Source organism: Sphaerodactylus townsendi, linkage group LG05 (assembly GCF_021028975.2).
Source record: "Sphaerodactylus townsendi isolate TG3544 linkage group LG05, MPM_Stown_v2.3, whole genome shotgun sequence".
NCBI classification, from domain to species: Eukaryota; Metazoa; Chordata; class Lepidosauria; order Squamata; family Sphaerodactylidae; genus Sphaerodactylus; species Sphaerodactylus townsendi.
The window spans coordinates 7,409,435-7,431,939 of record NC_059429.1 but is presented as its reverse complement, the minus strand read 5'-3'; the positions used below and the strand labels follow the sequence as shown (position 1 = coordinate 7,431,939).

Sequence of the window (22,505 nt, the reverse complement as noted above, 5' to 3'; positions counted from 1 at the left end):
TCCACTTTTCCTATTTCTCCCTTCATTTTTTTCTTTTGATGTTTAGGTGGGCGGACTGTGCCCTCCCGATACTTGCAGTCTATCGAGAAAACCTCTGGAAAGGTGAGCGTCCAGTTGTCAACCCTCCTTCCCCTGCCCGGAGGCTGGAACCTCCTGCCTCACTCCCGTTCTCAGGGGAGTGGACTAATTAAGAACATAAGAACAAGCCAGTTGGTTCAGACCAGAGTCCATCTAGTCCAGCTCTCTGCTACTCGCAGTGGCCCACCAGGTGCCTTTGGGAGCTCACAGGCAGGATGTGAAAGCAATGGCCTTCTGCGGCTGTTGCTCCCGAGCACCTGAACAATCAGGCATTAGCAATCTCGAAGATCAAGAGGATCAGATTGGTAGCCATAGATCGACTTCTCCAGAAATCTGTCAAGCCCTTTTAAAGCTAGCCAGGTTAGCAGTGGCCATCACCCACTTCCTGTGTCCACGGCGTATTCAAACACCAATCCTGCGTTCGTGAAGTGTTTCCTTTTATTAGTCTAATTCTTCCCCAGCATTTCAATGGATGCCCCTGGTTCTAGTATTGTGAGAAGAGAAAAAAATTTCTCTCTGTAGGCATTTTCCACCCATGCATAATTTTACAGACTTCAATCATATCGGCTCAGCCTCCTCTCCAAATAAAAGGGGAGTCCCCAAGCGGCTGCAGCCTCTCCTCACAAGGAAGGTGCTCCAGTCCCTCAATCATCCTCGTTGCCCTTCTCTGTACTTTTTCTATCTCTTCAATATCCTTTTTGAGATGTGGCGACCAGAACTGAACACAGTACTCAAAGTCCGGTCGCACCATGGCTTTATATAAGGGCATGACAATTGAGTCAGCCGCTGCAGCCACAGCTTGCTTACATTGCCTAAAGACTGCCAGAGGCCCGGGAGAATAGCTAGAGAGGTTCTCCTGCCAGCCTCTGTTCCCCTGGATCCTCCTTCAGAATCCTCTGAAGATGCCAGCCACAGATGCAGAAGTAGCGTCAAGGAGAATGCTGCTAGAATTTCCATGACCATACAGCCGGAATAAACAGCACCCAAATTGATTCTGGCGTGAAAGCCAATGACAATACATTCTGGTGTTCTGTTGTTCTGTGAGAACTGACTGCGAGGTATTACTCAAAGTGTCTGAGGAGCTTTTGCAGTGATGAAGAGTCAGGCTTGGGATGCAGAGAAGTGACAGCAGTGGATTGTTCCCTCCTCCTGTCCCCAGCCCCATCTGTCTTAATAAAAGTAAAGTTTTGGGTCTTCGATTTCATTCCTCGCTTTTCACTGACAGGTACAGCTTGCCCGCAAAGGGCCTGAAGACGAAAGCAGTGCAAGAAACCTCCCATCAGGTCACAGAAACAGAAAACAGTTTCAGGTGGGTTTGGGGCTTCATGTAACCCAGGGGTGGGCAATTATTTTTTCCATGGGGCCGCGCAAAGAAACGAAAATATTGTGGAGACGGGCCAAAGGCAAAGGCGAAGCCCATGAAGCCAAGACGGCAGCCAGCTTCTCGCGGGGCTCGCCAACTCCCAACAAAAGGTGAAAGAGAGTTGATCAGAGTCATCCTGTTAAGAGTCGCGTTACTGAAGCGGGGTTCGCTCTGAATAGCAGGTTGCACAACACAGCAGGAACTGGGGGGCGCGCAACTTTATCAGCTTCCAGGCGTTAAATAGCATTAAGTATACCTCAATGTTGCTCTCTGTGTCAAAGGTGTAGCCAGACTGACAGAAGACAAAAGAGTCTCACAGTGCACTGCTGCATTATATGCATTTCATCCACCAATCAGAACACTTGTCCAATTGGCTCCAGGTAAGGGCTGTCATGCACGGTGGTCATATGGTACCTGTCATTTTAAATTTTAATAGATCAGACGTATTGCTCCTGACACCTTCAAAATCTAAATTAAAGAAAACTATTTAATATTAGTCAATACAAAACTATTTACAATGCGAAGATATATACATTACTTCTACAGCATTCAGCATTTGCGTAATTTCCAAGAAACTTTGTTGCACTAAAGGTTTTGTAAGCGTAATGTAGCGTTATCTTCAGTTGGGTACGCCGCAATGGATTTCTCAATTGGCTCCAGATAGGGCTACCTGTCATGCCAGAGTAGTCATATGACACACCTGTCATTTAGATTTTGTAGATCAGACATGTGCTCGGATGTGGCCCGCGGGCCGTATAATGCCCAGGTCTGATGTAACCTGTCACAACTCCCCTTCATAGACAATGACACCATTCAAAGTTCAAAGAGTTTGTTGCCAATGTCTGGTGCAGGCGATCTCCTGTTCTGAGTGGCTCTCCTCAGAACAGCAGATAATATAGAACAGAGTCCGTCCCCCCCCCCCACACACACACACACACGTGTGAAATTAAACAGTGCAGCATTCACTGGACTCCTCCAAGGTTACAGATAGGGAGGACGCAGATCAACACAGCAGACAGAGCACTGCATAGAGTAGCATCCCAATCTCACCCCACCCCCATAGCAGACATCCCGACATAACCTCTTGCCAGTTGGCCTGCATTTCTTAGCATAGAACAGTGATGGCGAACCTTTTCGAGACCGAGTGCCCAAATTGCAACCCAAAACCCACTTATTTATTGCAAAGTGCCAACATGGCAATTGAACCTGAATACTGAGGTTTTTAGTTTAGAAAAAAAATATGGTTGGCTCCCAAGGCAAGGTGTTACTAAGGAGTAGAAGTTTGAGTGGTAGTTGGTGGTTTTTTTCGCTGAAGCAACCATACAGCGCTCTTCAAAGGTGAATCACGACCCTAGGAGGTTTAATCAAGAAACAAGCCCCATTACCGGCAACAAGCTTACTCCCCAGGTAAAGGATGGAGTGCTTTAGTTTGGCCTGACAATCAGTGGGTTAACAGTGTTTAAACAGGGGTTACCTACACTTCTTCCCCAAAACTAGATCTTGGGTTTAATGCTAATAATCGAGCCCAGTGGCCCAGGCCAGCCTAGATATTATTGATGAGCCTGCGATGCCCACAGAAGGCTCTGAGTGCCACCTCTGGCACCCGTGCCATAGGTTCGCCACCACTGGCATAGAATGATTTGCCAGGGAAGCCCTTCCTGCGTTCCCTGGCCTGTCACGAAAACTTACACCCTGCGTGGCAAATCACAAAGAAACAATTTACAGGTGTGCGCATGCAGCCCCTCCGTGAAGAGCATGTGTTTGAGGTCCCACCATTCCTTTGTAGCGACACTAATGCAGAGGTGAGCAAGGTCAGCTGGCTAGATTTATACCACCCTTCATCTGAGAAGGGCAGGGTGACATGCAGAACCGCTACCTGTTTGCTGCTAGCAGAAAACCTGTGAGAGAGTGACTGCTTGGAAATGCACAGATATAAATAAGATGGGTGGCTTCACAACAGTACATGGGAAAGGGACCTGGGAGTCTTGGTAGGCCACAACCTGTACGTGAGTCAGCAGTGTGATGCGGCAGCCAAGAAAGGCAACGTGATTCTGGGCTGCATCAATAGGAGTATAGTATCTAGATTGAGGGACGTGATAATACCACCCTATTCTGCATTGGTCAAACCTCACCTGGAATTCTGTGCCCAGTTCTGGGCACCTCAATTCAGGAAGGATGTCCAGAAGAGGGACCAAAATGATAAAAAGTCTGGATTCCATGGCCTACAACAGTGATGGCGAACCTTTTTGAGACCGAGTGCCCAACTGACTGTTAAAGGAAACCCACTTATTGTCGCCAAAGGAGATGCCAACATGGCAATTTAACCTGAATACTGAGGTTTAGTTTAGAAAAAGCTGATTTAATCAGTAGCGATTACTCAAGTAAACTGGTGGTAGTCAATTAAGCTGCTTTGAAGCAATGTCGTCTCTTCAATGAGTGAATCCACAACCCTAGGAGGGTTTACTCAGAATGGCTGCATTGCCAGCAACTGAGCTTACTCGAGTAAAGGATCACACTTTTAGTTCTTTGTATATGTGAAAATCAGTGGGGTTTAACAGTGTAACAGGGTTACCTATGCTGCTTCACAAAACTGGAGTCTTAGGTTTAATGCTAATAATCGAGCCCAGTGGCCCGGAGCCAGCTAGATATTATTGGGGAGACGATTTCCCCTCCCACATGAACTCTGTCGCGTGCCCGCAGAGGGAGCTCTGAAGTGCCACCTCTGGCAATGCCATGGGATTGCATCATCACTGGCCTACAAGGAGAGACTTAGGGAGCTAAATATGTTTAGTCTGGAGAAGAGAAGGTTGAGGGGTGGCATGATAGCCATGTTTTTAATATTTGAAGGGATGTGATATTGAAGAGCAAGCTTGTTTTCTGCAGCCCCAGAGGTTAGAACCAGGAGTAATGGATTCAGTGTAGGAGAAAAGAGATTCTACCTAATGATGAACTTCCTGACAATAAGGGCTGTTTGACAGTGGAATCCGCTGCCTCGGAGAATGGTGGAGTCTTCTCCTTTGGACTATCAGGAGTGCTTTGATTGCGTGTTCCTATGTGGCAGGAAGTTAGACTGGGTGGCCCTTATGGTCTCCACCAGCTCTGATTCTAACCCTGCTCTCGGGCCTCACCTAACCGTGGCTTTCAGGATGCAATAGCTGGGGAGAAGAGGCTCAGTTAGGTCTCGGTGTAGGAGTGGTGGCTGGGGACTCGCCTTCTGTCCCACATCTACGAGAAGGAGTAGTGAGCTTTGGTAGGGGAGAGAGTGGTGCCTGCGGGCCAGACTATCAGAGGGAGCAGCGGTGGCGTAGTGGTTAAGAGCAGGTGCAATCTGCTCTGGAGGAACAGGGTTTGATTCCCAGCTCTGCCGCCTGAGCTGTGGAGGCTTATCTGGGGAATTCAGATTAGCCTGCACACTCCCACCTGCGCCAACTTCTGGGTGACCTTGGGCTGATCACAGTTCTGTAGATCTCTCTGCTTTACCTATCTCACAGGGTGTTTGTTGTGAGGGAAGGAAGATTGTAATGCCTGAGTCTCCTACAGGAGAGAAAGGGGGAATATAAATCCAAACTCTTCTTCTTCCTCCCACTTTGCAGAAACGCCCACCGATGTGCTGCATTCGACTGTTCTGGAAGGCCACGAGGGAGCTCCACCCCACCTGGAGATCTCGACAGTTCAAGGTAGGTGCTATCTTTCTGGCTGAAATGTTCAGCCCTGTTTAAAGGCAGAGAAAAGCGCCCTCGGCTTATACGCGAGTCACCATTTTCTATCCATCACAAGGAGGCTGGGGGCGGGGGCGGGACAACCTCCCTGCCGCCCAGAAGCTGCTTGTTGCTGTCCTCCTCGGAGGGCGAAGGGGGAACCCCAAGGCACCCTGGCTGGCTGGGCCCAGGGCCTCTGCTTCTGGCGTAGCGGAGGGGTGTGGCAAGGGAGGAGCTGAAATTTGTTGACTCCCTCCCAACCTTTTCTGACATTATGATCCTCAGACTTATGCCCTCAAAAGGTTGCTGTAAGTCCATTCAGCTCAATGGGATCTTCTTGGCGGCCGGGGAGGCACCCAACTGTTGCCCCCCCCCCCCAGTAACAGGAAGCCTGCATCAGAACAGTGGGTTTGGGGCCGTGGCCCACCGCTGGGCTCAAATAGTACTGCAAGTCTCCACTTTCCCAAGTATAAGCATTTTATTGTCATTATTGCAGCGCCTTGAAATGTACAGCAGCATTCCTCGTGCACACAATTTCAGACTCATACCCCATCCTCACTTTCCTTCCTTCACCCATCCTACACAGCCCCAAAACACATCAACCACGAAACCCGCGGAGTTCAGCATAGCCACAGCTCTAGAGCAGAAAGCTGTCTCTAAAGCCTCTTTGTCCCTGGATTTTGATAGATCTGTATCGTCTGCTGGATGGTAACAGTTCAAAAAAGAGGGAAGTGTGCTGGATGGAGGCAAGGTCTCTCAGAATATTTGGGCTTTCTTTAGGCTTCGGGAATTATAGAGTAAAGGTAAAAAATTCAGTCCTGTGAGGTTGGACTTTGCAAATTGAATCCCCCAAAACAGTTATTCCAGGAGCTGTGGCCAGTAAGCCTGGAGTACTGTATTCAAATTGAAGCCCCCAAACCCAAGAAGACCACACCACAAAGTATAATTAATAAGGTTCAAAGAGGCGTTGGGAGTAATACAATATCAAAGCAAGGCGGCAAGGATGGAAACGAGCTTTCATGTCGAGGCGGCGTTAAGGAGTTGACTAGCTTTACCCACAAACAGCTGTCCGTCGGGGCTGAGAGTTGTTCAGCAGTGTCAGCTGCATGCCCTTGCCATTAGGTGGGGCTCCGGTGAGCCCTGCTAGTGCCATGGGTGATCTCTTTGATCCTGAGATGGCAGGGGCCTTAACAGTCAGGTGCTGGGGCAGCCTTGAAAAGCCATTGCTTTCACATCCGCCGAATTGAGCTCCACAGTAGCGCCTGGTAGACCCTCGCGGTAACAGAGCTGGACTAGATGGACTCTGGTCTGATCCAGCTGGCTTGTCCTTATGTTCTTGTGGGTGAAAAACAAGTCAACCTGGGGCTCAGTGAGGTTTCCTTTTTTCCTGGGTTTGGAACTGGCCTCGAAGTGCCCCATTTCCCCTCCCCTGGGTATGGAGACGTTCAGCACTTCCCTTGCCCATTTCCCTCAGTTGGGGGAACAGGGTCCACCCCCAGATCGCTACATCCTTTGTGTCCGTGTGCATTCTGTTGCTCATCTCTCTGGGGAGAGGCACCTTGGCATTAAGAGCAGGCTGGGGCATGGCATGGCATAGCGTTCCAGACGGCGTCTTGTACGAAGTATAGAAGGTGGTTCGGTTTCACAAAGTAAGAAGAGGAGTGTTTATTAGGGAATTCCATTAAGGATAGAAAAGTGGAGAGACGGGTCCTCCATTCTAATCTACCTGGCTTATTGGGATGGATGCAGTCAGCATCCCATCTGCACGTGTGGTGCAGCGTGGAGAGCAAAGGAGAGAAGCGTGGAGGAAGGAAATCCCTGAGAATAGCAATCTACACACCAAAGGGACAGCGTCAGTGCGATAGAGAAAAGGTGTCAATGCCTAAGACCCTCTCTAGCTATCTGACTCAGTGGTAAAACCCCCTCTGTGTTTGAGGCAGGAAACAGCGTCCAGTTCTTCCCTTCCCACACATTCTTTGCACCCTAGAGAATGCTCCGTTCTCTTCAGGTTGGTCAGTGTTTAGAGACGTGTTTTCCTGCCTGCCTTACCTCAGACCACGGGCCTCCAAAACAATTCCAATCCAATCAATCCAGTCCAATCCAAAAACCTTTATTCGGCATAAACCAGAAGTACCATACATTCCAAGTACAAAAACAGGATCATTGTTATATATCATGTAGGAGCATGAATTAAAATGCTCAACAACTGCTTCAGAAATTTCTACATGAGGGCTGTTCAGCCAAGCTAGACATTTTAGTTTGTCACCAGAGAAACATAAATTCACAAGAGGTGATAAAGCTCCCAGATCGGTTCTAATATCATTATACCTCGAACAGTAAAGCAAGGATATGAGGACTGGAGTCCATGGCGTTGGGGACAGTACGACAGCAAGCAGCTCACTTGTGGGATGTTAAAGGAAACTGACAGAGAGAAGATAGACAGGGGAATGAGTTGCCTTGCTCTTGTCGTGACCCATCTGCACTTATAATTAACAAGCTGTTCAAAGTATGCAGCAGGGCTAGATTTTGGGGGCGTCCAAAACAATTCTGCGTAAACTGGTTCTGTTGTGTCCCTGATCAAAACGTAGGCATGGTGCGTCTAGCTCAGTGATGGCGAACCTATGGCACGGGTGCCAGGGTGGCCACTCAAGAGCCTCTCTGTGAATGCAGCGCTGGGAGTTCATCATGTGGGGTGGAGAGGAAGTCATTTCCCCCGCACACACACGCTAGGCTGGCCTGGGCCACTGAGCTTGACGTGTGTGCAGCGGTGAGGAGGGACTTGGCTGGTGGGCCTGGTGCCTGTGCTCTGAGTGGCTGCTGCCAAAGGCAGAGGAGGCAGAGATGCTAGAGAAGGCACAGAGTGGGTGCACCGCGGGACTTGCTGGAGGCTAAGCAGGCTGGCCTGCTCTGAGTGGGTGGGAACAGAGGAGGGAGCCAACCATTTTCTAGAAAACTAAAACCTCAGCATTCAGATTAAAATGCACTTTGCAATAAATAAGTGAGGTTTGGGTTGCAATTTGGGCACTCGGTCTCAAAAAGGTTCGCCATCACTGGTCTAGCTGTTCAGGCCTGGTGCAGCCACGGACCGCTCTGTAAAGGTAGAGGCCACCAATATCCCAGCAAAGAGCCCTTTTGATTATAATACTTACCAGTCGCGAGGCTTCGGTTGGCCAATATATCAGTTTAAAAGCGGTTCTCTTCTAGCACTATTAGTTTCCCATAGTAGAAACCCTGTCTTCTGTGTCCTTTGTTTGTGCCGCGTCTAGACCAAAGCCAATCTGTGGGGTCCCTTTTAAAGCGAAACCCTAGTATGAAAGACTCCTCCAGGAAAAAGAACACCCTGGTGAGTGAAGCGGCGGAAACTGGACAGAGGGCTTTTTTGGCTTTGGGGGTTCCACAAAGGAGTGAGTTCTTTCTGTGTCCTGCTGTGCCTCTTTGCCTGGCTGCCGACTGTGGCCATGCGTTGCTGCTGAGGATTTCCCCCTTGTGTCTGGCTCAACTGAGTGTGGGCATCATAAGACCTGCCCCTGTCAAGAGGAACCAGCATGTTAGCCCTCTCTTGCCACGCTCAGGCAGCAGTGGCGTAGCGGTTAAGAGCAGGTGCACTCTCATCTGGTGGAACCGGGTTTGATTCCCCGCTCTGCTGCTTAAGCTATGGATCCACCATCATAATCAAGGCAGGTGTACAACAGGTACTGTCACAAATATTACACCCATGCGTACTCCAACTCACTAATTGAGTATCATTTTAACATTATCTTACTATCACAAATATACAAAAAATGTTTAGTAAGTACACCGTCAGGTATGGCTGTAAAACCTCTAGATTAGGTTTTTATTTCGGCAGTCCTTTGTCAGAAGCCGATCACAGAATATGTACAAATACAAGAGTGTCAATATATAAAGTCCTATCTAATCCTTTCATTTTTTCATATAGTTAAGCAAAACCCAAGGAACCCTCCCAATGAAATATACAATTGTTGTCCAAAGTATTCTTTTTCTTACTCCTCTAGGAGCACAACTGTTTTTTCTTACACTATATAAAAAATAAAACATTCATATTATTCAATATTAAACCTAAATTTTCATATTATTATTTTTATTATTTTTATTATATTTATAAGACGCCCTCCCCAAAGGGCTCAGGTGGACAAATAATATAAAATATTGTTATAAATATGTACAAATAATACATGCAATTTTAATTGTAAAAAATTCACCTAGATAATGTAAAACTGCGAATTTCAAGTTTCACTTGAATGAAACAACTTCTTCTATAAGAGCAAACAAAAGGGGAGAAGAAAGAAAGAGAGGAGGAATAAATTCAAAATATATTTGTTCTAAGCTGTTACAAAAGTAATCAAATACCTTTCCAATTATATAAGTACAGTTATATAAGTACAGCTGGGTGACCTTGGGCTAGTCACAGTTCTCTGAGCTCTCTCAGCCCCACCTACCTCGCAGGGTGTTTGTTGTGGGGGTGGGAAGGGAAAGGTGATTGTCAGCCCCTTTGAGAAAGGGGGGATATAAATCCAATTCTTCTTTGTCCTAGAAATAGCACCCCATGGATCAGTGCCAGGAAATCATCAGTGCTGGCCCTGGCCCCCACTCGGTAGGGTGGCTGACCCTCTTGCTGACTTGCCGGCCAAGGAGGCCAGTGGAAGCAGGGCCACTGGAAGCAGGGCCATGTCTTGCAAGGTATATCAGGGATCCCTGGGGTGCTGTGTGGTTTCCGGGCTTCCGGTCTGAAGATCCTCTGAAGATGCCAGCCACAGATGCCAGCGAAAGGTCAGGAGAGAATGCTGCTAGAACACGGCCATACAGCCCAGAAACCACACAGCGCCCCAGTAATTCCGGCCGTGAAAGCCTTCGACAATATATCAGGGATCCGTTTTGTCCTGAGGCCACTGAAAAAGGCAGTCCAGAGCTTTGAGTAGAAATGTGAAAGTCCGGGGGAACACACACACACCCCACCCACCCCAGACTATTTTCAGTCTTCCCAGCAGAAAAAAACTGGGGTATTTGGGGGAGCGCAGAGAACTTCCCGTGGAGCATTTTCATTTTCAGCATTCCACACATTCCAAATGTACTGCATGAAAAACCATGAAGACGTCCTCGATTTTTCCAGTGAAAAAACTGGGAAATTTGAGAGCACTGAATTTTTTTTCTTTGATTTCCCCCCCTCCCCCATTTTGACACATAAGAAGAAGAAGAGTTTGGATTTATACCCCCCCTTTCTCTCCTCCAGGAGATTCAAAGGGGTTTACAATCTCCTTGCCCTTCCCCCCCTGCTCTAAGCATCCCTGTGAGGTAGTTGGGGCTGAAGAGAGCCTCCGAGCTGTGACTAGCCCAAAGGTGCAACTGGCATGTGTGGGGAGTGCACAGGCTGATCTGAATTCCCCAAGATGCAGCCTCCCACAGCTCAGGCAGAGCCAGGAATGAAGCGGTTCCTCCAGATTAGATACCACGAGGCTGCTAACCTCCTACGCCACTGCTGCATCTTCAAAATGCATAGTATAAACATTTCAATCTCAGAATCTACAGCACTAAATAGTGATTGATGCCCGTGTGTATTGTACGCATATCTCATTTTCAAGAGATATTATGTGCGGTTTTGCACCTCTTTCAGAACTGGATATGTTCTCTGTTTTTCGTATAGAAAAATGAAGATCTTAAACTACCATGAATAATACCATCTTATACATTAAGGGATCAATGTGACCTAGTGTGTTGTTATCCCATTAAAAGTAGTTGAGGCTTGGCACAAAAGTAAATATTGCCTATATTTTCATTTCCTTCCAAATTTCTGGTATGGGGGAGGGGTTTCTCATGGCTTCAAAATTCCAGAGGCTTAACAGCTCTCGTAATGGAGCGCCAATAAATCAAATCCATATGTGAATGACTCACCGCTCTACAGTTCATTATTTCGGCCTCCAGGGGGCATCTGCCCGGCCCTGAGCCAGGGTTTTGAGGCTGTGGTCGAGGCAGGCAGAGTTAGCTTTCGCGGTTGAATTCCAGACAGCTCAAAGCGGCAGAAGCCGAGATCAAGCCAGTTCCTCCAGATTAGAGTGCACCTGTTCTTAACTGCTACGCCTGCGCTTCTATGCTTGACCTGGGTGTGAAAGGAAGCCAAGACTGGCATTTAGTGAGAACTGAACTGTGCCCACAGTTCTGGTCGCCACATCTCAAAAAGGATATCGAAGAGATAGAAAAAGTGCAGAGAAGAACCTTGAGGGTGATTGAGGGGAGTGGAGCACCTTCCTTATGAGGAGGCTGCAGCGTTTGGGACTCTTTGGAGAGGGGGCGTAGAGGGGATATGATTGAAAGTCTATATAAAATTGTATGCCGCGGGGGGTAGAAAATGTTGACAGAGAATTTTTCCCCTCTTTCTCACAATGCACCTAAAACCAGGGGGCATACATTGAAAATCCTTTTTTGGGGGTGGGTGGGAATTAGGACTAATAAAAGGAAACATTTCTTCATGCAAGCGTTGTGATTGGTGTTTTGGAATATGCTGCCACAAGAGATTGAGTGATGGCCACTTACTAACCTGGATGAGAAGCTTTAAAGGGGGCTTGGACCAGATTTATGGAGGAGAGTCGATCTATGGCTGCCAATCTGCTTGTCCCTCCATGATCTGAGATTGCAAAAGGCCTTATGAGACCAGGTACTTTCGGGAGCAGCAGCAGCAAGGCCATTGCTTTCACATCCTGCCGTGAGCTCCCAAAGGGGCACCTGGTGGGCCACTGCAAGAGTGGCAGAGTGCTAGAGCTAGATTGCACTCTGGTGCGGTGCCATGGCGCTCTTTCTGATGTTCTTATGACAGGCAGGAATGACTCCAGGCACTGGGAAGGGAATTGACAGTGAGGTTTATTTGCAGAGGGGAGGGGTCTTTCCATTCCTGAGTGGGAGACCAGCTGGAGGGAGGGCAAGGGGCTTTTTCACGGGATGCTTTGGGGTCAGGGTCCTGCTCAATTTCATGGGGGGCCTGCCTCTTCCAGAAGACCACTACTGCAGAGGATTTGGCTGCAATTCTGGATTCTCAGATGCTGCTTTTAACATACGCCAACATGAAGGTAAGTGATCTTGAGGGGGGGGTCTTTGTTTTTTAAAAGCCTAAACCTCCAAGAGGCTCATTTCATGCCCGTTTTTTTGGCGCATACTTGTTGTGCTGTTGTCTGAACAGATAGAGAAAAATGTTGCCCTCCTGGAGGAAAAATCCGAGAGGGACTTGCTAACGGTCCTCAAGGAACGGGAGAAACTTCAGACGGACGTACACAGGAAGAAGCGCCGACTTCTGAAGCTGAAGAAAGAGCAGCAGCTTACCCAGAATAAAGCTGGACAGACAGGTAAAGGGGGAGTCCAGGTAAGTATCACACATCTGCACTCCTGATTATGCAATGCACTTGAGGAGGGGCTGCAGAGAAGCGTCCTCCCAGCATTCCTATTCTCTTTGAGAGCCTGTGGCAGGATACCTGCTTAGCATGTGGCGAGACTTGTTTTTGAACCTTGGGCAACTGCCAGGCAAAGTAGACAGCACTGAGTAGCCAGAGATGGGGAAATGGGGTAAGCCAACTGCCTCCAGTTGGTCAGCCGACCGTTTGACGAGTGCACGTTCCCTTCTGTGCTTCCAGATTGAAGTGCTTAGCCCCATTGTGAAGCAGTTTGGCACGTTCCAAGAGGACTACAGGCACTTCGCCACAGCCCTGGACTCAACGCGGCATGAACTGCCCACCAAAGGGATCTATATGGGAGAGAACCAGAGTCAATTTCTAGGTAGGGAAATGAAGCAATTGGTATGCATGCTCTCTCTCTCCCTCTCTCACTCCCTAGAAGCAGCATTGGCATAGTGGTTAAGAGCAGGTGTACACTAATCTCGAGGAAGAAGAAGAGTGAAGAAGAGTTTGGATTTATATCCCCCCTTTCTCTCCTGCAGGAGACTCAAAGGGGGCTGACAATCCTCCTTGCCCTTCCCCCCCCTCACCAGCAAACACCCTGTGGGGTAGGTGGGGCTGAGAGGAGCTCCCGAGCTGTGACCCCAGCCCAGGTCACACCCAGCCTAGCGCGTGTTGGGAGTGCACACAGGCTAATCTGAATTCCCCAGATCGAATTCCCCAGATAAGCCTCCACAGCTCAGGTGGCAGAGCTGGGAATCAAACCCGGTTCCTCCAGATTAGATACACGAGCTCTTAACCTCCTACGCCACTGCTGCTCCGGGTTTGCTTCTCCGCTCTGCCACTTGAGCTGTGGAGGCTTATCTGGGGAATTCAGATTAGCCTGTGCACTCCCACACATGCCAGCTGGGTGACCTTGGGCTAGTCACAGTTCTTCAGAGCTCTCTCAGCCCCACCTACCTCACAGGGTGTTTGTTGTCAGATGGGGGGGTGGGGGGAAAGAAAGGAGTTTGTAAGCCCTTTTGAGTCTCCTTACAGGAGAGAAAGGGGGGACATAAATCCAACTCTCCTTCCTTCCTTCCTTCCTTCCTTCCTTCCTTCCTTCCTTCCTTCCTTCCTTCCTTCCTTCCTTCCTTCCTTCCTTCCTTCCTTCCTTCCTTCCTTCCTTCCTTCCTTCCCTCCCTTCTTTCCAAAGCCAAATCTGCACCAAGGAAAGCAAAGTTTGGAAACCTTAAAAAAGCCAGCCAGTGCAGACATACTGCTCTTGATTTGATTTTACTAGCCACGCAGAAGGGCATGAAAGCACTCTCTGCCTGCAATTTCTCTAAAGCAGTGTTTCTTTCAGCACTCTTTCAGCACATCTTCAGAGGTGTATCACAGAGAGAAGTCTGTTACACACTGGGTCCACACACTGTGATATTCCTCTGAAAATGCCAGCCACAGATGCAGGCGAAACGTTAGGTCTGCCAGACCACGGCCACACAGCCTGGAAAACCCACCACAATAGGAGGTTAAGATCAGGAGCACTCTGATCTGGAGGAACCGGGTTTGATTCCAGCTCTGCCACTTGAGTTGTGGAGGCTTATCTGGGGAATTCAGATTAGCCTGTGCACTCCCACACATGCCGGCTGGGTGACCTTGGGCTAGTCACAGCTTCTCAGAGCTCTCTCAGCCCCACCCACCTCACAGGGTGTTTGTTGTGAGGGGGGAAGGGCAAGGAGATTGTAAGCCCTTTTGAGTCTCCTATAGGAGAGAAAGGGGGGATAGAAATCCAAACTCTTCTTCTTAGTGAATGCAAACCCTGTTTCTGGGTGGAGTCCATTGTCCATGAACACTTGCACATGACAACATGTTCAGTTATGCACACTTAGCCCATTGAGAAGAAAGGACAGCTCTACTTAGACCAGGGGTCTTCAAACTATGGCCCTCCAGATGTTCAGGAACTACAATTCCCATCAGCCCTGCCACTTGGCCATGCTGGCAGAGGCTGATGGGAATATGAACATCATAGGCTATCTGGAGACATATATTGAACGAACCTCTGAGCTATAAATCGAAAAACTTTTAATAGGAGGTGGGAGATTATTATTCCAAATGGTGGTCCTCCTGTTACGGTCAACTACATGGTAATTCATTCTCTTGCATATGTGAACCAGACTTCAGGCATAAACTGCTGCATGAAATCTTAGCTAGTTCTGATGAAATCTTCGCTAACCCTGCTTGCTTTCTCTTCTTGGGCAGCCGACTTGCAAGAAAAGCTGACTGCCACTGGGAATATCCTGAAACAGTATCCACAAGAACACACGGAGCACAACGCCAAAGCACTGGAAGCCGTGAAAGAGCTTGAGGCAACGTTTCTCAAGCTGAGCGAAGAGCTCCCAAGGTACCTTCCGGAGGTTCACCACGCCCACCCCAAATCCTCGGTTGTTTTGGGGCTGTCGTCAGACCCCGGGTCCGAAAATAATAGAAACTGTAGATTTGCTCTAACCTCTTTCAAGGCGAAAGGTAAACATCAGCAAAGACGAGTTCGAGGATCCCGTGCAAAAGTACTTGCCTATATTCCCCAAAGTTCCCCGCCCCCCTTGTAGCCAAACTGCTCACTCGATTTCCACTACAAAGCACTGCCAGGCTGGGAACATTTCACACTTCCCCCTTGATAAGATTGGCTCTTCTGGGCTGCCAGGGCCTAGAGCAGTGATGGCAAACCTATGGCACGGGTGCCAGAGGTGGCACTTGGAGCCCTTTCTGTGGGCACTCGCACACAGAGTTCGTCATGTGGGGGGTGGAAAATCACACACACCCCACACACACATCTAGGCTGGCCTTGGTCACTGAGCACAACGTGCGCGCACCGCGGTGAGGAGGGAGGACTCGGCTTGCGGGCCTGGTGCCTGTGCTCAGGGTGGCTGCTGCCCGAGGGGGGGGCGCAGAGGAGGCAGAGATGCTAGAGAGGCACAGAGCGGTGCATGAGGGACTTGCTGGAGGCTAGAGCAGGCTGGCCCCTGCTCAAGCGGGTGGGGCAGAGGAAGAGGGAGCCAACTGTTTTTTTCTAAACTAAAACCTCAGCATTAGGGTTAAATTGCGGGTTGGCACTTTGCAATGACTAAATAGAGTGGGGTTTGGAGGTTGCAGTTTTAATTTTCGGTCTCCAAAAAGGAGTCCACCATCACTGAAAAAATGCGTGTAGCTGGGCCAGAGTGCGCCTGGTGTTTTTCTGTCCCGTCCCACCCCCGCACCTTAGCCTGGAAAAGCGGCCTGTTCCCTTCAGGCTGAAAACAGCCTGGTGGGAACTACACTTCCCATGAGACCCTGGGGCTCGCAAGGTCTCCTGGGAAGTGTAGTTCCTAACAGGCCATTTTCAGCCTGAATGGAACAGGCCGCTTCTCCAGCCTGCACTGTTTCACTAAGGTAAGTGTGGGGGAATTTTGCCCCTCCCGGCACACACCCCTGCCTCCTGGTAGCTCCGCCTCTGCCAAGGCCGCTGGCAAAGAGGAGTGTGAGAGCCAGACAGCTGCAGAGAATAAAGCAACACAATTCCCTTTGCAAATGCAAGCAAAGCCAAGCCTTTATTGGCATACATAGAACAACAGTAACAAAACACAGCAAGCATAAAAATTTTAAAAGGCAAAAAGGATAACCTCAGATATATACATATTATTACTGGCTCTGAATTATTTCCGTAACAAAGCTTGCAACCTCTTCACAAAAAAACAGAATCAGAATTATTCAACAAGAGAAATAATCTAATCGAATCTGTTAACTCAGATTGGAAGAGAGGGTATCGATTGATATATTTAGATCTAATTTTAGCAAATTTGGTGCAATGTAATAGCTGGTGAGCCAATGTTTCAACTACCTTAGAGTTACAACTACACAACCTTCTAGATTTTTCCAGGTTATTAAACCTGCCATGTAGTAAGGCAGATGGCATAACATTGAATCCTTAATTGGCGAGTAGAGAGCTCTCCTTGAGCAGGGGTTGGTTAGAAAATATAAGTAGTGGGCCATACGACCCTGCTCAAATGGAATTAAAAATTGTGTGGGAGAGCAAGTTCTTTTAGCTGCTAGAGACAGTTCTGCAAATTCCCAATCTAAGAGTCGGTCTTTGAGTCGTTTGCACGCTTCTGAGCAGGAAAAAGAGTAGAGTGATTCGAGAGACAAACCGATAGATACAATTTTATTTTCAATCGGAGAAAACCAGGGGTTAGCCTGTGTGTCTGGGAGTATTAAGAACATAAGAACAAGCCAGCTGGATCAGACCAGAGTCCAACTAGTCCAGCTTTCTGCTCCTCGCAGTGGCCCACCAGGTGCCTTTGGGAGCTCACCTGCAGGAGGTGAAAGCAATGGCCTTCTGCGGCTGTTGCTCCTGAGCACCTGGACTGGTAAGGCCTTTGCAATCTCAGATCAAAGAGGATCCAGATTGGTAGCCATAAATCGACTTCTCCATCAATCTGTCCAAGCCCCTTTTAAAGCTATCCAGGTGAGTGGCCATCACCACCTCCTGTGGCAGCATATTCCAAACACCAATCACACGTTGCGTGAAGAAGTGTTTCCTTTGATTAGTCCTAATTCTTCCCCCCAGCATTTTCAGTGTCTGCCCCCTGGTTCTAGTATTGTGAGAAAGAGAGAAAAATGTCTCCCTGTCAACATTTTCTACCCCATGCATAATTTTATAGACTTCAATCCTATCCCCCCTCAAACGTCTTAAGGAAACAAGGGAATGTGCAAATGCCTTCTACCCCCCCCCCCCCCCCCACCCCCCCAACTATCAGGCACTGGCCTCGCAGCTGTGGGGAGGAGAGCCTGAAAGCTTCCAGAGGGTTTGGTAAATGCTCCTGCATCATTGCCCTGGCCTCGTTTGGCAGAGGCCCTGCAGGAGCCCTGTCGGTTCATCCTGGCTTTTGTGTGTGGGCCTGTGTTTTTCTCTGCCCGTCCTTCCGGCAAGGCAGCGCTGGAACTTAGGAGGTTTCCTGCCCCAGTATAGACCCAATGCAAAATGGAGCTGTGATTTATTTGGTCACCCAGCAGACTTCATGCTTAGAGCAGGGGATCCCCAAACTACAGCCGGGGCCGTCTTGTGGCCCCTGAGAGGCGACATTTATCCGGCTCCATTCATGTGCAGTGGGGGCTCAAGGGAGAGGAGGAACCGGCCCCAACAGCCGTTGATTGCAGTTACATGATGGCACCCCCAAACCTCCATGAATTTTCTGACCCAGAGTTGGAAACCTTACACGTGGCAACTCCTGCTCCGCCCTTCCCTCTCGGCTACTCCATGTGTTGCTCTCAGGCTTTCTTTTCCGCCTCACTCCCATTGGCATCAGCCAGGCTGGTGAATCGCTCGCTGGCTGCTAGGGGAGAAGAACCCAGGAAGATACCTAATCCTGGGTTAGATGGAAGAGTAGCTTCATTAGGGAAAGTTCTGCTTTTTTTACAGGGAAAGGTATTCCACAGCCTCCCCAACAATATTTGGAGCCCACCCTGTACTTGACATACTTTGGTCACTGTTCTAAAAATAGACCATGACAGAAAGGCTGAAAGGTGAAATCAAACATTTTACAATCATTTCTGCATAGGAATTTGTTCATAGTTTTTTTTAGTCCGGCCCTCCAACAGAGGGACAGTGAACTGGCCCCCTGTTTAAAAAGTTTGGGGACCCCTGATGTAGAGGAGTGGGGAATTGAACCTCTACACCACACGGGCAAGAACACAAGAAGGAAATCAAAGCCATTTCCCGCCCTTATTAGCCTTGGCACCAATTCTGTCATCGGAGTGGTTTGTTGTGTCAGATGTTGACAGCCACCAGTCAGCGCAGTTCTCCAAGTGATAACTCTCCGTGGATGCTCACTAGGTAACCTTGGATCCGTCGCACGCTCTTAGCCTATGCGCTGCAGGCAGGCAGGGAGTGATCAGGTCCAGTCTCGCAGGACAGAACAGGCGGCAGATGAAAGTGTAGTCAGAAGGCAGTCCGAAGGGCCAAGGCCGGGTCGGTCCCAACAGGTCACGGCACAGGAGATCAGGCAAGCCGGCTGGAGATCAGCAGGAGACCAGGCACACTGAAGCAATAGGAAATACACTTGTTGCACCCAGGCAGAATCAAGCTCACAGCAAGGCTTACATAGAGAGCCTTGTTCAGAGGGCTGGGATTCTGCGAGGAGTCAGTCCTCATCAGATGCAGAGGCTTCTAATCTCCCATACTTTGCTGCCAAACGAGCACTTCTTCTGTGCTTCTGCAGCAGCAACCTCTGCTTCTGCCTCCTCTGCACAGCTGGCACATCACTGGGTTCCCTGGGAGGATCTGCAGGCTTCCCCACCTGTATGTCTTCGGGCAGGGCTGGGTGTTGGCTCGGCTGCCTGGTCTTTCCTCTGGCTGCACTGTGTCCTCAGGTTCTGCCTCAGAGTCCTCCGTGTCCTGGTAAGTACCCAGGGGCTGGCTCATGACAGCCTACTTCACAGGGTTGCTGAGAAGATACAGTGGAGGAGAGGAGAACATTAGCCGCTTTGTGTCTTAGGGAGAAAGGTGGGATATAAATGCAATAAATAAATAAATCCGTCCAGCATGGAGAGCACAATGTTGACAGCTTCTTGTCTGACTGATTGTCATCCATCTAGAGAAGAAGAAGAAGAGTTTGGATTTATATCCCCCCTTTCTCCTGCAGGAGACTCAAAGGGGCTGACAATCTTCTTGCCCTTCCCCACAACAAACACCCTGTGAGGTGGGTGGGGCTGAGAGAGCTCCGAGAAGCTGTGACTAGCCCAAGGTCACCCAGCTGGCGTGTGTGGGAGCGCACAGGCTAATCTGAATTCCCCAGATAAGCCTCCACAGCTCAGGCGGCAGAGCTGGGAATCAAACCCGGTTCCTCCAGATTAGATATACGAGCTCTTAACCTCCTACGCCACTGCTGCTCCTACGCCACTGCTGATAAAACAGCACCTGTGAAAGCGAAGTCCCCCCAACAGCCCCATCATGACACACTGATAGACTATAACTTATGAGTTTACCCTCAATACAGACACTTACGGGACTCTATGCCATTAGTGCCCCAGTATGCATTCAAGTCTTTCTCACATACAGAAGTAAGCACATTCGTAAGTACTAGTCAACACTTCTACAGCTGCTTCCCTAATCTCTACAGTAGGGGCAGCCAACTGATGGTGCTCCAGATGTTCATGGACTACAATTCCCATCAGCCCCTGCTGCAGACCCTGTGGCGTGTCGTCGTGGGTCTTCTGCAAGAAGCCTTCTGGAGGCTCTTGACCCTGGAGCAGTTTGATCCTTCTAACCCTTTTCCTCTTTCGCAGGAGCGTTGCCACCATGCTCGATCTCTCTTCGGCTGTGAGCAAGGAGGTGTCACTCCAGGCCCAGGATACCTATGAAGACACCTTGGGGCTGGAGGCGGTGAAATGGATCTATCATCACGTGGGTTTTTGCATATAGTGGGATGGGGCTCCTCTCTGTTGTCAGTTCACCTAAGGCAGTGGTGGCGAACCTATGGCACGGGTGCCAGAGGTGGCACTCAGAGTCCTCTCTGTGGGCACTCGCGCACAGAGTTCATCATGTGGGAGGGAAGTGGAAAATCACCCCCCACACACGCACACATCTAGGCTGGCCTGGGCCTGATCCTTTACCTGAGAGTAAGTACCAGTTGCTGGCAATGGGGCTTGCTTCAAGGTAAGCCACCTCCCTAAAGAGTAGCTGATTCACCCATTTGAAGGCGTTACGCACGGTTTGCTTCACCAAGCTTACTCCCGAGTAGCAGCGGCCACCAGGAGAAACCAACCCGAGGTTTCCACAAACTAAAACCTCAGTATTCAGGTTCAATGGCCGTGTTGGCACTTGGCGATAAATAAGTGGGTTTTGGGTTGCAATTTGGGCACTCGGTCTCGAAAAGGTTCGCCATCACTGACCTAAGGTGTACTCTTTATGAAGCACTTTGTCACCGCAAGCAGACTTTTGGTTCAGAAATGAACTTTCTTGTTCTTGTGAGAGAACCTCCAGAGCAGCTTCCCAGCCTGAATCCCACTGTCTTCAGCGGTGATAGCAAAAAGGAAGCCTCCGCTCAAAAAGAAGAAGAGTTGGATTTATAGCCCCCCCCCCTTTCCCTCCTGTAAGGAGACTCAAAGGGGCTGACAATCTCCTTGCCCTTCCCCCTCACAACAAACACCTTGTGAGGTGGGTGGGGCTGAGAGAGCTCCAGAGAACTGTGACTAGCCCAGGGCCACTGGAGTGCACAAGGTAATCTGGTTCACCAGATAAACCTCCACAGCTCTAGTGGCAGAGCGGGGAATCAAACCCAGTTCTCCAGAGTAGAGTACACCTGCTCTTAACCACTACACCACGCTGGCTCTCAGAATGGCAGTCTACCTTTGAGTAACAGCCTTTGCTAGTTACCCTGTTTCCCTGAATGTAAGACATCCTCTGAAAATGAGACGTCGTAGAGGTTTTGCTGAAGTGCGAAATATAAGGCATCCCCCGAAAGTAAGACGTAGCAAAGTTTTTGGTTGGAAGCCTAACAGAACACAGAAAAATAAGACATCCCCTGAGAATAAGACATAGCGCATCTTCGGGAGCAAAAATTAATATAAGACACTGTCTTATTTTCGGGGAAACACGGTAGCTGTCCTGAGGCACCCCTGGGAGGCTTTCTTGCAAGCCCCATTGGGGGGCGGGGGCAGGGGCTGAACTCTGTTTTCCTGTCCACTGCAGAATGACATGTGGGCTGCACAGAGAAAGGGCTCAGAAGTTGGGATTGGGCCAGAGTGACCGCTTCACAAGTGGGCTCCTCAGGGGAGGCAGGGACTTTTACCTCCACCTGGGCGGCATCTTGTGGTCTGCACAAATGGTTTGCTGTTCACTCCTGTGTGGAAAAAGGAAAGCCCCCAATCTCAGTATTCCAGTGATGGCGAACCTTTTCGAGCCCAAGTGCCCAAATTGCAACCCAAAACCCACTTATATGTCGCAAAGTGCCAACTCGGCAATTTAACCTGAATACTGAGGTTCAGACTAAAGCAATAACAGTTAACTCCAAAGGCGTCGTTACTCCGGGAGTATGCCTGAATATTAATCCCGATAACTTTGCTTTGAAGTATAACTCTTCCAATGGGTGAATCCGCACAGCCTAGAAGGATTTACTCAGAAGCAAGCCATTACTAACTAACTTTCAACTTCCCAGGTAAATAAATGCAGCTCTTTACCATGGGAGTTCTTGAGGAGATGAAAATCAGTTAGCGGGTTTAACGAAGCTTAACAGGGTTACCTACACTGCTTCCCCAAAACTAGGTCTTAGGTTTAATGCTAATAATTGGAGGCCAAAGCGGCCCAGGCCAGCCTAGATATGTGGGGGGGGGGGGGGGGGAGGACTCTGTTTGCACGTGCCCACAGAGAGAGGGCTCTGAAGGTGCCACCTCTGGCACCCGTGCCATAGGTTCGCCACCATTGCAGTATTCCATTTTGAGTCTCAATGAAAAATGAAGTGTGAAAATGGCAGCTGCAGGCAAGAGTATAGGGGAGACCCAGTCCCGCAGTCCCCCTTGCCAGACCTGCAGCTGCCAATTTCACACTTAGCATATTGTCGAAAGCTTTCCCGAGCAGGATTGCTAGGATGTGGTGGGTTTTCCGGGTTGTATGGCCACGCTCCAGTAGTGGTGGCAGATCCACTTGCTCCCCTGCCACCAGATCCTCTGAAAATGCCAGCCACAGTTGCGGGCAAAACGTCAGGAGAAAATACTACTGGAGCATGGCCATTGTGAAGGGAAAGGGGGGGTTGCCCTTTTTCCAGTAACATGCCGAGAAACAGTGTTCTTTATCCAGTCCTCGACGGGCTCTTGAGCTTTTGCCGTGGCATTTTGCTTTACCCAGGCAATCTAAAGACACCTCCCTTAACTCTGTGGGAGCAAACCTTGTTAAATTTAGTCTTCTGGTTATTTTAAATGGCCTGACCCAGTTTAAATCTTCGGGTGACTACACACATTTCT

At 49.2% G+C, this 22,505-nt stretch overlaps 1 protein-coding gene across 1 annotated transcript in view; it reads left to right on the top strand.

Annotated features, from left to right (window-relative positions):
* HAUS8 (HAUS augmin like complex subunit 8) overlaps window positions 1-22,505 on the top strand; it is a 28,509-nt gene continuing 6,004 nt past the window's right edge. The window contains 10 exon segments of the mRNA XM_048496362.1: window positions 1-108; window positions 1,310-1,387; window positions 5,035-5,118; window positions 8,406-8,482; window positions 12,141-12,215; window positions 12,326-12,472; window positions 12,474-12,488; window positions 12,774-12,915; window positions 14,775-14,916; window positions 19,833-19,950. Coding sequence (XP_048352319.1) covers window positions 8,450-8,482; window positions 12,141-12,215; window positions 12,326-12,472; window positions 12,474-12,488; window positions 12,774-12,915; window positions 14,775-14,916; window positions 19,833-19,950 — 672 coding nt within the window. The 5' untranslated portion in view covers window positions 1-108; window positions 1,310-1,387; window positions 5,035-5,118; window positions 8,406-8,449.